An 18020-nucleotide genomic window follows, 5' to 3' on the forward strand; every position below is an offset into this window, starting at 1 on the left:
TGCTCTTTTAAATACAATGAAAACTGAAAGACTAGAATGAGATTTTTCTATTCCAGTAAGCTTTAGTAGAGACAAACACGGGTTTATTGCTTTTCTGATGTATTCCTCAAGGTATTCATTACTAGCTCTATTTTGTGTTGTCTAAAACCTATGGAAAGCATGGGCAATAAACCTTACTTTTAGTTGTATTTCTCCAAATATAAACACACATAAATATACAAGAAAATTATCTGCTCAACAGTGTTTTCAATGATTATTATTTTAAAATCTCTTTTCTCCAAGTAATAATCAGTTTTGTTTCCATAACCCAGGGACATTTACAGATCTTATTACCATCCATCTCAGCATGTTCCGACCTCTGTTTTAAGTAGACAACTTAAGATTGTTCTAGTAATTTAGCTGCAGCTTAGTGTAATAGTTCAGGCATGGAAGCAGAATTTGTTCAAGCAAGAAATACAATTCAAGATAAAGTTGGTCCATCAAAGTCTTGTAAGTGGAAGAGAGTCACATGCTAGCTTTTACAAAGAAACCTTCTTATTACATCTTTTATCAGGTGGTCAGGACTCCTGTGAATACACAGCAGATGACAGTGGAAGATCTTCTTATCCTACCATTAGAATCACTAAAATATTTGAGAATCTCATAAGAAGCTAGTTTCCCAATCTTTCTACTCATCTTTCTGCCCCTCCCTCTTTTACTTATGTTTGGGGGGGGTCATCTTTAGTACTTTATATTTCATCTTTTTCACACCAAATGTATGATGATGAGTTCTTGAAAATGGTATGCACAGCTTAACTATCCTCTGTTTTTTCAGCCTCCTTTTTCCACACCTGAATGCATAGTTGCCAATCTAGGAAAAGTTGAAAAGTTTAAAATATTGCCTTCAAATAAACATTTTATATAAGGTAAGACTGAATAGCATTTATTTACATTTTATTGACTTTAGGATATTTGCATTTTCAAAAACAATTTCAAAACTTATATCCAATAATTATAGGACTTACCTAGACCATGCCTATGTGTTGCCATCGGTGGTAAGACAGTCCAGGTCTTGGTTTTGGGGTTGTAACATTCAACAGTGTTAAGTGTTTTTAAACCATCTCGACCTCCAATTACAAAGAGCTTGTCATCAATAACAGCCACACCAAACTGAAGCCTCCTGCCATTCATCATTCCTGCCTGGATCCAGAGATTCGTTCTGAGGTCATACTTCTCTATAGTGGTAGCTCCTGATAGAAAATAAAAGCAAATAGTCATCAATTCCAATAAATAAAAACATGCTTGTACAACGCAGTGCAAGTTAGAATGAGAAAACATATTAGTCATATACATTTTTTAAAAGAAAAGCACCATAAAAACAAAGAGAATCATAAATCAATAATTTCTTATTTGTGGACACTAATGATCAAAACAGATACATATATTCAGTGCTGGATTTGTTTAATGGGAACAATGTTGGGGATGACATAGTTTTGTCAGACCTTAAATGTCTCTGTTTTATTATTTGTCCTCTGGTATATTTGAGAATCTCACCTTGAGAAAAAGTGAATGAATGTCCCTCTAAATGATGAAAGTATATGTGCTATCAGTACCACTTCTGAAAGTAATGATATGTTAACTGAATCAACATGACTGGAAAGGGAATAGCTCTCCATTTCTTTTTATATTTGCCTTATGCCTTGAATAAATAAATGAATAAATAAAAGCCTACCAAACAAAACAAAAACCATTAGTGCCTACGAGAGTATCAAGGCACTTGCTGTCTAGTTTGATGACCTGGATATCAAGTGATAACCAGAACTCGTACAGTGGAAGGAAACAAATGAACCCCACAAATTGTCCTTTGACTTTTACATGATAAATGTCGACCCACAAGCATACACCCCACACAGAAAACAAATAAATGTACTTTTAAATACCAATTGTAATATTTTGATAAGTATTCACCATGATACTTAAACTTGATAAAATTATCCAAGAAATACAATTAGAAAGCATTTAGAGAAATAAAAGGTTATTATAGTTTAGTACTTATTATAGCTAAATAAAATGGGTTTTTTGTCATATATATATATACATATACATATACAAACAAATTTGAGAGACACAGTAACTCTGGTAAAAGAAAATTTGAAAGATCTAAGTTGATGTGATTCCTATGACTGGTAGTGGTACATTTTGTCGTTTGATTTACGTAAACTATAACTGCTCCTAACACATTTGCAAATGATTTATGTGACAGAAAACAGCTAACAGCTTATAGTGTTGCTTCAGTGTTTGGTCCCATTGTTTAGCCTCACATTCACAAATATTTCATCTTCATAGATCTGCCATGAATTTTATGTATTTCCATTTGTACACTCTATTTTATTTGCAATGTAATAAAGTGATTTTGCTTAGGGAACATATTTCTCTGGGGGATTCATGAACTTCTTAGACTATAACTAGCAATAAATAAAACAAATATGAGCATATTGGCAGAAGTAATTTTGCCAGTTATGTTGTTATGATATAATTTACTCTCAATTTTTCTTCAGAAGTAAGATAATAATGTGTAAAGTTAAATGATGGATTATCTGATAAAAGTAAAATATAAGTATTATAAAACTATTAATTTTATAAGAAATAAACATAATGTTTATGAAATTACTGGATAGTATTTTACCTGTGTGTGTTTTTAAAAATGAATGATTATTTGTAGATTTAGTTACATTTTGCTCTATTTCACTCCACTATGCATAAATATGTTTTTCTCAAGTGAATTGCATCATTGAATAATTTTAAAAATGTATGACTATTGTGAAGGCTATAGTGCTTGCTCCCTAAAATGGCATTCAGGTTCTATTGCTGAATTCAGCACAACTCATGACACATAGAGAAATTGATCTGGAGTCTACCTAGAGCTTTAACCTACTGATGAGGGGTCTTAATTGGTTAATATTGTTGTGAAGAAATACCATGACCATGTCAACTCTTATAAAGGAAAGCATTTAACTGGGGCTTGCTTAGAATTCAACGGATTAGTCTATTATCATGATGTCAGGGAGCATGGTAGCATACAGGTAGACATAATGCTTGAGAGACAGCAGAGAGTCATACATTTGGATCTACAGGCACCAAGAAGAGAGTTTATACAAACCTGGATCCAATATCATAGCATCTCTGCTATTGTACACTATGATAACATTGGGCTTGCCTTTAGAATTCTGCCTTGCTAAAATAAATACATGTAACCTGTATGATTTCCTATCAATAGGTTAGCAATTCAACTCTTGATTTGACATTTATTTCATTTTTGATCCCATATATGTATGTGTGTCTTTGTACATGTTTGAATGCTGATGCCTATAGATGCTAGAGGACTGTGATGATATGAAAACCAAAACTGAGTGAACCATGAGAACAGTACACATTATTATTATTATTATTATTATTATTATTATTATTATTATATTGTAAAATAAAATATTTGATTTAGAACTTGCTCTCAGTTTTAGATGGTTATTCCAATACCATTATGGCAAGAGGCACATTGGCAGACTATTGAAGCAATAGTTGCTGAGAGTATTACATCCTGATCTGTAAGGGAGGAGGCACTTACAGATATTGGGCCTGACATGTGGTTTGGAAACCTCAAAGCTAACTCCAGTGATGAATCTCCTCTAATAAGACTATACATATTCCAACAAGACCACCCCTCTCCACCATGCCAAACAGCTCCACTATATAAATGAGAAAAAATAAAGTGACATTTTAAGTTAACAAGAATTAATTTTTAACACCAGATGAGTTGTTTATCACTTCTATTTTATCCAGGATCAACTGTTAAGGCAAGGAATCAAGCTCATAGAAGAGCACCCAAGTCATCCACACAAAAACTAAGCAAAGAAATACTAGATTTAACAAATGCTATAAACCAAATTGGCCTAAAAATATCTACAGAACATTTCACCAATAGTCAGAAACAATATAAAATATCTTGAGGTAAAAAATATTCAAGCAAGTGAAAGAATTTCTTGAAAGAGTTATATGACAAAAACTTCAAGTCCTTGAAGAAAGAAATTGAAGAAAAATATCAGAAGACGGAAAGATCTACTATGCTCAAGGATTGAGGAAAAAAGGATGATCCAACCAAAAGCAATGTTCAGAGTCGATGCTTCACCATAAGAATTCCAACACAAGTCTTTACAGAATTTGAAAGGGCAATACTCATTTTCATAAAGAAAACAGGAAAAATTCCAAATAACAAAAACTGAACAATAAAAGAACATCCAGAGATTGCACCGTCACGGATTTCAAGTTGGACTACAGAGTTGTTGTATTTTTTAAATAAAACGTGATATCAGCATGTAAATTGTCATATTTGTCAGTGAAATCAAATTTAAGACTCAAGCATAAGTCTACAAACCTACGGTTGCTTGAATTTTGATTAAAAAAAGCCAAAAATATACAATGGAGAAAAATGAATTTTCAACAAATGGTGCTACCATGTTAATCATTTCTCTAAACAAATATCGAAAGAACAGTCATTAAGATTGACAAAAACAGGATCTAATTAGAAGGAAATTCTCCTGTAAGGATAACAACACTGTCAACAGGATAAATGGCAGGTTTGCAGAATGGGAAAAGATTTTCACCAACTCCACATCTGACTGAGGGTTGATATCCAAAATAAGTAAAGAACATAAGAAAGTGGACATCAACAAACCAAAAACCCAAATAAAAATGTGATAGAAATGCACTGAAAAAATTCTCAATAGAGTAATCTCAAATGTCAGAGAAACATTTAAGTAAATGTTCAACATCTTTAGGCATCAGGAAAATGTAAATTATAACTATTTTAATATTCCATTTTATATCTGTCAGAATGATTAAGATCTATAACAGAAATCACTGCTCTTGCTGGTAAGGATATGGAGCAATGGGATCACGTCTCCATTTCTACTTGGACTGCTAACTCTACATCTACTATGGATATCAAAATGGCAATTCCTCAGAAAATTGGGAATCAATCTGCCCCAAGAATACCATTTTTAGGCATATATTCCAAGAACATTCCATCCTACATAAAGGACACTTATGCAGTTATGTTCTTAGTAGTTTTATTCATAATAGCCAGAAACTAGAAACAACCTACCCATTCCTCAACCAAAAAGTAGATAAAAATATGGAGCATTTATATAATGTAGTATTACTCAACTGTTAAAAACAATTACATCATGAAATTTGAAGGCAAATCAAAAGAAACAAACAAAAATCATCCTAAAAGATGCAACCGGACCTAGAATAACAATTATGTGATTTATTAGCTTAAAACTGGATAATTAGTCAATGAAATGATTTTTAATTATATTCTGCTATACTCACAGATCAGTTCCATGTCATGGAGAGACTTCATCTATTAAGTTATATTAAGTTATGAGAACTTATACAGAAACCCACAATCAAACATTAGGTAGAGCTTGGGGGAACCCCTTGAAGAGGTAGATATAGGGACTGAAGGAGCAAGAGGGGACATGGATACCAAGAGAATATCGCCCATGAAATCATATAAGCAGAGCTCATAGGGGCTCACAGAGACTGAAGCAATAATCACAGAGTCTGCATGGGTCTGCTCTGCATAAATTTTGTGGTTATTTTACTTGGGTTTTGTTTGTTTGTTTGTTTTTTGTTGTTGTTTGATTTTTTGCTTGTTTGATTGTTTTGTTTTGTCTCTTGGTTTCTTATGATAGGCTATCTCTTTGTAGCCATGACTGTCCTGGGACACACTCTGTAGATTAGTATTGCCTGAAATTTAGAAATTCACCTGCCTTTACCTCCCAAATGCTGGGATTAAAGGCATGCATCTTCATCCTTTTTAATTTGTGTGTTTTGTGGGACTTCTGACGGTTTGAGTAGGAGTATCTCTAACATTTTTGCCTGTTCTTGGAACCCTTTTCCTCCTTCTGGGAAGGGGGAATTCAAATTCATATTAGGGGAGGTGCCTCGTTTTATTGCATCCTGTTATTCTGTGTTAAGTTGATATTCTTGGGAGACCTCCTGTTCTTTTCTGAAGGGAAAGGGAAGAGCAGTAGATATGGAGAAAAAGGAGTGAGGGTTGCTTGTCAAAGTAGAGGGAGAAGATGCTATGGTTTGGATGTATTGTATGAGGAGGAATAAATAAAAGAAAACTGCAAGAAGAATAAATGTCATGTGTTTTTTAACATTTTTGGTAAAATTTGAAAGTAATAATAATATTTAATAAATATCCCTACCAATTTTTTGGTTATATTTTATTATTGTTATTATCATTATTACTCTAACATTTTTCAATTTGGAAATGACTTGTGTTCTTCCTTTTGTTTGTACAAGGTATGCATTCCTTTTGGTGTTATTTTGCCAGAGAGAGAACAAATTCATCTGAGTTAACATCAGCTTTTGTTTTCTAAAGAAAGACAGTATTTGTCATTACACACATTCATACATCAGTTTGAAAAGGACTACACCATTATTGCAGTAACTCATCATTATGTGAAAGATTCAAAAGGAAACATTTCTGTGAAGACAGAATAATTTGTGTCTATTTTGTTAATAAAAGCATTATCCATTTTCTCTAATGTCTCTGAAGTTATGTCACATCGTTGAAGTGTGTGTTATGAAACAGATCTAAGAACATCTTGACAATTTTCTTAATCTGCAGATTGTCTCCTTTATTGAAATGTACCATATGCTTTTCTGATATTGTCACTAGTAAACTCTAAATCAGAATTTCCAACACACTTAAAAGTGATAGAAATACAGATCTATTTAATATCTGAAATCTTCCAAAAATAAATTATGCAACTAATCTAAAGTATTATTTATCAGCATACAAACATGGTGTGAGAGTTCCTTCTGTCTATGTGTTGCTTTTATTGGTTAATGAACAAGGAAACTGGCTTGGCCTCATAGGTTAGAACAGAGCTAGGCAGGGAAGACTAAACGGAATGCTGGGAGAAAGGAGGCAGAGTGAGAGAAAAGCTATATAGCCCAGACAGGAAGAGATGGATGCTGAAAATTTAGTTGGTAAGCCACAGCCACATGTTGATACACAGAATAATAGAAATGGGTTAAATTACTTTGTAAGAATTGGCTAATAAGAAGCTGGAGTTAATGGGCCAAGCAGTGATTTAAATAATATGTGTTCTGTGTGATTATGTAAAAGTTCAGTTCAGGGTAGCTGGGATGAACAAGCAGCCCCCTCCAACACAAACAAGGAAATAGCTAGTCTAATCTAAAAGTTTATAGTTCTGAGGTAGTAGATATACATTGTTTTATGTTGTAAGATTTATATTGTTTTGATATGTTATATCATATTGAAGATTGTGCTATTTCTTATAGCATAGAATATTTTTTCTTTCATTCTGACCTTTATTCTTCTACAGTAATCTGTAAAGGTGGAGTATAATTTATTATAATCAAAAATAAATTAATATAGTGATTAAGTTTCATGAGATATCTCATTCCTAATATATAGGGCATTGTTGACTGAGTTTTCTGTCCTGTCCAGTTCCCACAGTTGTTAAATCCCAAAGAAATCACACAGAGGTCTGAATTAGTTATACACTGATTGACACATTAGCCTATGCTTATTATTAACCTTTATAATTTATATTAGCCCATTATTCTTATCTATGGTAGCCACATGGCTCAGTACCTTTTTCAGCAAGGCAGTTATATCTTGTTTCTTCTGTGTCTGGATGGACTGCAGAGGGAGCTTCCCTCTTCCCAGAACTCTCCTGTTCTTATTGACTCACCTCTACTTCCTGTCTGGTTGTCCCACCTAGATTTCCTGCCAGGATACTGGCCAATCAGTGTTTATTTAAAACACTATAGACAGAATAAGATAATTGTCCCACACCAGGACATGAGAAATAAAGCTAAGAAAGATATTTTACAGCTGTGTTTTTATGCGATCATTTTGATAATTCTTAAATTTGTAAGCAAACATGTGCTGCATGAGAGCTAGTTTTAAGGTATATATTTAAATGGGAAATTTTTATATTATGTTGCTCAAAAAAATGAAGCCTTCACTAAAAATTGTCACAGAGCCAATAGGGATTATGGAAAGTAGTGAGTTCGTATTTCTATTGCCATGATACAACTTGTGAAAAAATGGGTTATGCCAGTTTATAACTCTAAGGTTGTCTTCCATTGGTAGAAGTTAAAGCAGGAACTCAAGACAGGAATCTAAAGCAGTGACTCCAGGTCCTGTGAAGTAAAATGGAAACACAGTCTTTGATTTACGAGCAACTGAAATATTATCAAATTTTACTGAAATATGTTAAAGCTTTAGTGAAGGATGGTTAGGTATTGATTTATAAATACAACATTATTACATATTAGTTAATGAGTATTTTATTTGTTCTAAGAGTCTTTCCAGAATAATAAATTCAATTTTAAAGATATATAACAAGAATGATATTAAGACTATTTTATAAATAAAACTTTAGTTATTTGCTGCATACCCTTCACAATATAATTGGTCGATCAGTAATACTAACCTAACTATCAAGACAATATAATACATTTCATTCTTTTCACTTATCTCAGGGCAGACATAGTTAATTTCTACTAAATATAAATGATTGATATAACTTTAAATCTGCCCATCTCCAGATTCTTCTTTACTTATTTTGAGAACCTGTGATTATGTCAAAATATCATATCTCATACAAATAGGTTTATGGTAGAATGAAATAGAGAAGACGTACCATTGGAAAATGGAGAACTCTTAACAATTAATAGCAGGAATTTTGAAACATAGGCAACACTCAAGTGTTACTGTTGATGTGAAGATGGAAGGAGGGGGCAGAGGATGAATTCAAAAGCCCTCTGAGGGGTTCCCAGGTGTCCAAGAAGATGTCCCCAGCTTGTTTCTTGAGCAGCTGAGGAGAGGGCACCTGAACTGGCCCTACCTTATAGCCACACTGATGAATATCTTGCATATCACCTTAGAACCTTCATCTGACAATGGATAGAGATAGAGACAGAGACCCACATTGGAGCACTGGACTGAGCTCCCAAGGTCCAAATAAAGAGCAGAAGGAGGGAAAACATGAGCAAGGAAGTCAGGACAGCGAGGGGTGCATCTACTCATGGAGACGGTGGGAATGATCTAATGCGAGCTCACCAAGGCCATCTGGACTGAGACTGAATGAGCATGTGATCAAATGGGACTCTCTGAATGTGGCTGACAATGAGGGCTGACTGAGAAGCCAAGTACAATGGCACTGGGTTTTGATTCTACTGCATGGACTGGCTTTGTGGGAGCCTCGCCTGTTTGGATGCTCACCTTCCTAGACCTGATGGAGGGGGGGAGGACATTGGACTTCCCACAGGGCAGAAAACCCTGACTGCTCTTAGGACTGGAGAGGGAGGGGAAGGAGGAGTGGGGGAGTGGGAGGGAAATGGAAGGATGGGAGGAAGTAGAATTTTTTAATAAATAAATAAATTTTCAAAAAAGCCCTCTGAAGGAAACATGGTGCCAGACATCATCATAGTCACCCAATGTCAATGGGAGATTTGTACAAATAATCTGAATGCCATTTGGAAATACTATAGGAGTCTTCTGTGCACCATCCAAGAGGACAGTAAATCGAAGTGTTGATTTTTTATTGTTGTTGTTGATGGTGTTTTTTTCTGAATGCCATTTGGAAATACTATAGGAGTCTTCTGTGCACCATCCAAGAGGACAGTAAATCGAAGTGTTGATTTTTTATTGTTGTTGTTCAAGACATTTTCTCTGTGTAACCATCCTAAATATCATTGAAGTCACTCTGTAGATCAGTCTGACCTCTCTCTCTCTGAAATCTGTCTGCCTCTGCTGGACTTAAAGGCCTGTGCTACCCCTACCCAGTTATTTTTGATTCTTCACAGTTTGTAATAGAGAACTTATACCAACCATCCCAGGCTTTATACTAATGAAGTATGAACTAATACATAACAGTAATATAAACATGTCTGGCAATTTCTTGGAATAGCAAAGCACTGTTTATTTGATTCGAATTTTTGTGATATACAGAATATTCAACCTCGAAGTTGACTAGCATAACTGAAAGGTAGAATATAAAATAGAAATATAAAACCATTTTTCTAATGAGACAAGAAGCGGCCTCTTTTCTCCAAACATAATAGTTGAGAAAATGGTCAAGATGTTACTGAAACACAATATGCATTTTCTGTAGATGGGTTCACTGATACAAGCAAATGTGATGGCAGGAATTAGTGCATATGGAGTCTGCTTTGGCATTACAGGTGGCAGGCTTTGTTTCAATATGTATAATGTAAATATTTAGTAACCTCATTTATCTTGAACAGAGCACAAAAATAAGTGACACATTTTTTTGAACTGACAAAATAGGTGTCACAAAAGACATCTATGCTGAAGACATATTTTTTCTTTTCAGTTCACTAGAGAAGACCTGAGATTTTTTTTCACAATGCCTCTTGACTATGATTTTAATGTAACAGTAATAAACTCAGTTGTCAGGCTTCTAAGGCATTTTACAATCCCGATAATTAGAAAGAACTAGGACAGCTTATAGCGAACACTGAGAGAGTCACCAGTGAATGCATGCATTGATTTACCACTGAGCAATCATTTATTGCTAGTAAGTGAAAAAAATCAATTTATAAAATACTTAGGGAGACTCTTGGTCCAATACTGATGATGACCTTGATGCTATCAAATCATTATGAGATGATTACAACATGGCATTTATTCTCCTTAGGAAAGCAGCTAATACTGAATGTCATTTCAGGAAAAAAGCTAAAAAATAGAATTTTTTTGTAATACACAACCTTAGGGAGACCAACCTTAGAAGTGATTATGATAATCATCATTCATTACTTATTTCTTGAATTTTTTTATTAAATAAGCTGTTTATCAGCAGTCACTCACCCACATATTTATAAAAAAGAACTATAGAAGACTTACTTTATATGAATGCACATGACCTCATGGCTGGTAAAAATATTGTTTTAACACAGAAGGAAACAATTATTTTCTATCTATTTTATTATATATGAAGATCTTATATATACCACAACCATCAAATTAATTTTGCATTTGCAGGTAATTAATCATGAATTTCATATTATTGGTGGCTGACAAAGGTGCTAGGAAACCAAATAAGAAACCTCTGTAAGTTCTCTGGACTGCAAACCAACTGCCTAATACCAAGGGAAGTTTCTTTATAAAAGTAAAAACACACTATGATTGTGAAAAGTAGAGACTATTTAAAATGAAACATCATTAATAACAATTATATAGGAATAAATTCATCAAGGAAAGATCATATGGTGTATGAAGAAAAATTAGTTGAGAGATGCCAGCTGAGGTGTAAAATTGTAAAGAATTTTGAATGATGATACATTGTAGATATTAGTGTATTATATAATAATAATTACATCATAGTAATATTTCATTACTACTAATTTAAGAAATTCATTGTAATTTGATAGAAAATAAAATTTTAATAAGACAGGACAGTCTCTAATCTGGAGCAATACTGAGAAAAAATATACTAAATATATGTATATTTCTTTACCAATAGATATCTCACATCTAAGGAAGGAAATAATTATATTAATTAAATTTAATTAAAAGTTATAGTCATTCATGGTACATTATTTCCCATGGATGACTAATAATATTAATGGCACATTGCCATAAAATAGCAAGAACAATGGACTATCTCTATGTAAAATCTTTTAAATGGAGTGAGAGTATATCACTCATTCTCTTATATTGCTGTCAGCACCTTTGACTCAATGATAAAGAGGATTCCTAACACTGAAAATTAATAGCAGATATATAAAGTCATTGCTGTGCCTAACCCTGATAATGTGACTCTTAAGACTTTGAGAAAGGGTGGCAGAAGGAAGTTTAAAATATTGGGAGAAAAACAGCCTATGCATGAAGCTTGATAGGTGACTCTGAGTGCTTAGAAGAAAGCACTGACGGGAATAAAAAGAGTATAGGTTGGGCTTTTGAAGCTTCAGATGCAGAAAAGAACTATGTTGCAAAATGAAAAAAAGGCCATTCACTCCATAGTCTGACAATAAACTTGTATTCACTTTCTCAGTTCTCTAAGACTATATTGTAGTCCAATTGCAAAGGAGAAAAACCAAGAAGAGTATGTTTCAAGGGTTCATAATACTTAGATGTTCTAGCTCAGAGCATTGGGTTTGGTTGCTGTTTTTAGATATAGTTACAGTGAGACCTATGTGCAGAAAGAGAGTAGAAATAAGAGGGGAAGTTGCAAATTAACAAGAAAAGTAGCAAATTTAATGTTAGCTGGTGAGATTACTAGAGAGATGTGCACCATTAAAAGTGAGGCAAGAACTTTATATGAAGATAATTGGAAAGATGTATTGTGATTATCTTAGACACTGATTTGTTAAGACACAAGTGATAATAGGAACTCACCATAAAGGTTTTGAAAGAAAGTTCTAGAAAATGATGATACCCTGCTTCCTCACACAAGGATAACTAGGAAGTGTTTCCTCTTTTAAGTCATCCAGTTGCACGAAGGCTGATATATCCATGATCCAAGGGTACAGGAGATGCTACAATTCCTGCTAACAGCCAAACTTTGGTTATCCATATGGGATGGATTTTGCAAGACTGCATATTAGGGTCATGAACTTGCATCTTTAGATTTTTAGTGGAATTCTGTGGCACAATAACTATTGGGATCAGAATTCATACAGGTATCTACTAACAGGTTCATGCATGAAACTATAAAAATGAGAAATAAGACACAGTGTCAAACTAGAAAATCACAAATGGCAAATATGAACTGTTTGGCAAGGAAAACTGAGATAATGAATAGTACCTGCATGCAAGAGAGGCCACATGGGATGTAACTAGCAAGGAAATGGGGATGGGTTGCTTAGATCATTATAAGTGTATAATATATTTCATATGTCAGATTTAGAGCCCCAAGATCTGGATCTTGTAATCTTTGGGAAGGTGTAGCTTGGGTCCTTCCCCACTTTTTTGTATTCCCATTCCTCCCTTATGAAATGAGAATATGACATTTAGATTTTCAAAAACACGTTGAGCTAAAAGTTTGCCTCTTGTCTCACAGGAGACTTTCAATTGAATTTTTGACCAATATTGAGCTGGTTCGGTTTATTTTGACTTTCAAGGATGGAGTAAATTTATTCCACAATATAACATGGCAATAAACCATTAGTTTTGGTCAAGGCAAATTTTATGACTTGAATATTAAGTGTCCACCGTAGGTTTATATATGGTGAAGCTTTGGGTCATAGTTGGTTTAATTGTTTTTGGAAATAGTAGAAACTTTAGTAGGTTTCACAGCATAATTAGAGGATCTAGAACACTGGGGTTCAGTTTGTATTCTATTTTCTGTCTTCATCTTGTTTCTAGAATTGCAGGATGTGATGTAGTTTTCTGTTTCACTGTCTCACTCTGTGATATTTCCAGCCAACCATAGACTGACAGTAAGAAGTTAAGGCTCTAAATTTCTGTGCTGTACTAATCCTTTTTTTTTCATAAAAAAAGTATGAATAAAGCACCAGCCAGGTTGATTTTGAGCTCAGACATTAAGAATGTGAACTAAAAAGCACTCCCCCTTTTATTTGTTAATAATGTCATCAAACAGTAGGAAGTTGGTAAGAATAACATACAAACATCAAAAACATTGACTTAACTTTCTAATAATTAAATACACTAGTTAGATTACCAACAGACTTAAGATATATTTTATCATTGTTATCATCATTATTATTATCTGAGAATTTTATTCAGATATTTTGTGGATTTTAAGGAAATTCACCCCAATTCCTTTCCACACAACTCAAATCTGATCAACTCCACCTAGTTTTCCTTGTTTTCATATGCTGGTCTTGAAAAAAAAAAACTAAAAGAACAACCAATAAAAAAAATTACTTAGTATTGCCTCTATATACATGACCATCCACTAAAGTGTAGGTAGCTTCTTAGGGAACATAGCTAAAATTCTAACGTGTCAATCACCAGGTACTGATATCAAAGGAAAGAGGGCTTTATGATCATAAGAAAAATTTAAATTTATTGCATCTATGAGTGTTAACTAAGTATATTTTCACATCATAGAACTCCTAATCAAAACATCTTTGTGGTAAATGACCAAATAAATTAAAACATTTTTTTTGGGAATACATTTCCAGTTTTCATCCTCTTAATAACTATTCACCAGGTGCAATAAATTCCTACAACTTTACATTTTTACTTAAGTAGTGTGAGATAAGCAAATGAAGTTCTTTTCTTAAGTCCATTTCCTGAGTCAAGTCCTTACTCTTTCTGCCATCATTATGTTGATTATGTCTCCGGGATCACCTGCCACACATTATTGATTTTAATTTTTCCAGCCTTTGTTGAGAGCAAAGTTGCAAGTAAATAGAAGGAACAAACTGAATGCCCTGAAAGTAGCTTACTAGAAAATTTGAAAGTGTAACGAATATACACATTACATTAGAAGTGCTGGGAGGAACAAAATTCCCATTAATCTCTATATTTGTATGCTAATATTTGAAAATTGAATTTTTTTCTTTCCATAAATGATTATTTGCTCTAACAAATATAATACTTAAGGGTCTTTGTGAACTATTAAAATTTATCGATTTTGTGGTGATTCATATTCTCACATTTGATGGTAGCTTGGTGACTTCTACTTAACTCTTTATTATCCTTTCTCACTATTTTCTTCATGGTAATTTAGTCCTGGTGAGTCTATTTCTCTACCAGAGGATAACCACACAATGGAATCCTAAAGCATTTGTGAAACATACACAAAACTCATCAGAGATAGAGTCCCTGTGTACTTCTATAAAAGACAAAAGGCTAGTATCTTAGCTTGCAAAAAATATTCATTTACAGTTACTATAGATTTGCAGTGAGATTGCTCAAAATGGAAATAGAGTGCTTATTGATTTATAATTACAGTGGATGTTTTATTATAAGGCAACCATCATTCATTCTTCATTTCTTGGCGGAAAAAGAACTAGAGCATATATAATAATGTGATCCAAATTCTCTAACACGAGGCAGATTACATTATCATTAGATGAAATTCTAATTAATTTGATCTGGGATGTCAACTGTCATTGGAAGTGCCAGGTAGATCTACAGATTCAATAGCCATGAAGATTCATCACTTTCCAGAGAAGATAAAGCTGTGAAAGGAAGTGACATGGTCACGCAATTACTTTTCAGCGGACAGAGCTTCCTTCTGCTCCTCTTAAAATAACATGGCTTGAGGGCTTCAGTCCCTTGACTGCCAACTCTCTGGGAAGGACATAAACACAAATTTCACTTAACAGATGAGCATTTTCTCCTGCTGTCATTGGGAAGAGAATCCCTGGAAAATACCACTTAACAAGCTGACTGGTGGACAGTGATTCCAGAAGACAGCTCTTGTGTGAAAAGCAAAGCCGGCATAGGCTGCCAAGCTGTTATTCATGGTTTTGAGGTGTTTCTCTAGCTTTGTGAAAACTGCTGACCTTGAACTAGTAATCTGATAGTGTGCTTCAAGTTCAAAAAAAAAGGAAGTCAAGTGGAACTGAAGTGACTGAACGGGGTTATTGAGGCAGCACCTGGTAGGCCAGTACTCAAAAGGGCAAAACTGGAAAAAAAATAGAGTTTTGCTTTTATTATGTATTGTTTTTTCAGAAATAAAAAAAATCAAGGTTGCATCTTAGAATTATTGTAACTCCATAATTTAGGTTTCTTGACATGTAATTATAAGTGAATCTTTTTCTCATTACCAAGTGAGTTTATGTTGAGTTACATTTTTCAAAATATCCAACTGTAAAATTTCAGAAGGAAGAGCTTTTTTTTTTAAAGTTTCTGACTGTATAGCCTATCTACTTCAAGCCAAGGAAGTAAAATAATCATATAAAACAGCGATTATCAGCTGATACATCACTTTCTATATTTTGTCTCTCCACAATGCTGATAATAATAGACAAATTCGGGATAAAATGTTATTGTTAAGTCCTATATTTAGAAAGAAAAATTAAACCGTTTACCCCTAAAGCAGATAAACTACTTGTGTGAACATGTGTAACTCTGAGGCATAAAATGAATATGAATACACAATGGATTTTCACTCACTACAACATAATCAAAGAGTGTCGAAGGGATTAGTTATTAGATAGTAATTAAAGTCCCCCATGCTCTTATAATTTTCAGCACTTTCTTTCCCCTTTTTATCTTAGTAATAGCAATAAGAGCATTTCTTTACCGTTCTCATGTAATCTTTAGGGCTAGCTGTAATAAGGTTTTTTTTTTTTTTTTTTTTTTGCCCACCAGCTCACAAATAATGACACAGAGACTTCTTACAAATTGTGAAAGTTCAGAGTATAGTTTAGGCTTGTTCCTGTTTAGATCTTATAGCAAAGCAATCCATAATTTTATTAATCTGGGTTAACACATGTTCTACCACATGATTTTTACCTCTATTCCATTATTTGTGTTTGACTCATTCCATAACCAGCTGGCTTCTCGGCTTCTCTTCTTGCCAGAGTCCTCTCTGGAAGTGCCTTCAATATCTACTACCGAGCTCTTTATTAAAACACTCGGAAGGCATCCGGGCAAAGACATACTTTCAGAGGATAGAGCAATATTTTACCACAATATTTCTCCCTTTTATCTAAATTAAAAGGAAAAGGTTTAGCTCCAAAATGTAAGACTATATATAGTTACATTGGACAAACCAAAACAACGATATTTTTCAGAAACTTGAGAGTACCTACAAGCCCTACCATGACATACCAGTATTGTTTCCTCCAGCTAAAACAGCACAATTTAGACTCATATCTTACATAAACAGCCCTCACTTCGAGGATTCTGAAAGAATGGTTTTCAAGGACTACTATTAAAACACATAATACAAGGCTCTGAGCAGCAAGACTCACAATTGATAAAGCATAACTTTATCACTGTTAATAATTACTATAAGTATAAACTTTACTACTTGTTCCCTAGTTCATGAATCTCTCTTTTATAAATTCTCATCACACTTAATCTCATAGCATTTCTTCCAGTGTGTAAAGGTGATTGATCTCGAGTCTTGGTTTCTATTTTGCTTCCTGTGGTAAAGCTACTGGGAATTTATTTTTCTCTCCATAGTGTGCATGTGTGAGTGTGTGTGTGTGTGTGTGTGTGTGTGTGTAAAAGAGTGAGAGAGAGACAGAGTAGAGGAGGAATAAAACTGAAAAAGGGGAATTGCTAAGAAATATTAGTAATGATTTAAAAAGATAACAATGGATGGAGGACCAGAAAAGGCTTCTACACCAGTTGTTTAAGAATAACCTTCAAGCATTTAACTTTGTTTAATTTAGCTCTTCAGCTTCCTATTTAAGAAATAATGACTGAAGTCTTCATATTTTATCAAAACCTCAAAAATGCTCTTCAAGAGAGAACATTTTTTTCCTAGAAGATACCTTTGTTCTGACATTATAAAATTGCTTAGAAACTGCATATTTAGTTGTTGGTACATCTTATTGGGGTCAAACTAATGTGATATTTGGTATCACAGTTTTCTTAGAAATGCAAAATAAATTATTAATTTGTCAACATTTGTATACTTTATTCATTTATTAGCTTTCTTTTATTTCTCTTTTCTTTTCTCTCTTTTAAAGAGCCAGGAAACAAAAGCAAATGGCTTTATAGGGCACCTCGTGAGTTTTTTCTGCTGCAACCACATGACCAACACAGAGTAAAAGGAGCCCTATAAAAAAAAGCAAACAAATAAACAACACCTAATAAAACTTTATGGAGTCTGAAATGTACTTTTGAATAACACAAATAAAATTCAACCATGAATTTGTATCATTTAAAACGTTTTCCACGCATTATAATCTATGAAGCACTGTCCATAGACCATGCAAAAATAACTAGTTACATTTGGCCTTCAGGCCGTAGAGTTTAACTACTTCTACCTTAAAAATACTCATCAAATTCAGGGAAAAGGAAGAATGTAGCA

At 33.7% G+C, this 18020-nt stretch overlaps 1 protein-coding gene across 2 annotated transcripts in view; it reads right to left on the reverse strand.

The window, feature by feature from the left end:
- Nucleotides 1–18020, reverse strand: part of Klhl1 (kelch like family member 1) — a 220767-nt gene that overhangs the window by 30641 nt on the left and 172106 nt on the right. For both annotated transcript variants that reach the window (XM_050144717.1, XM_050144716.1), the window contains one exon: nt 1005–1229. In XM_050144717.1, the coding sequence (XP_050000674.1) occupies nt 1005–1229 (225 nt within the window). The remainder of the gene's footprint in view (nt 1–1004; nt 1230–18020) is intronic.

This window comes from Alexandromys fortis, unplaced genomic scaffold, assembly GCF_014885135.2.
Source record: "Alexandromys fortis isolate MF-2015 unplaced genomic scaffold, M_Fortis_MF-2015_v1.1 scaffold_43, whole genome shotgun sequence".
Lineage (NCBI taxonomy): Eukaryota > Metazoa > Chordata > Mammalia > Rodentia > Cricetidae > Alexandromys > Alexandromys fortis.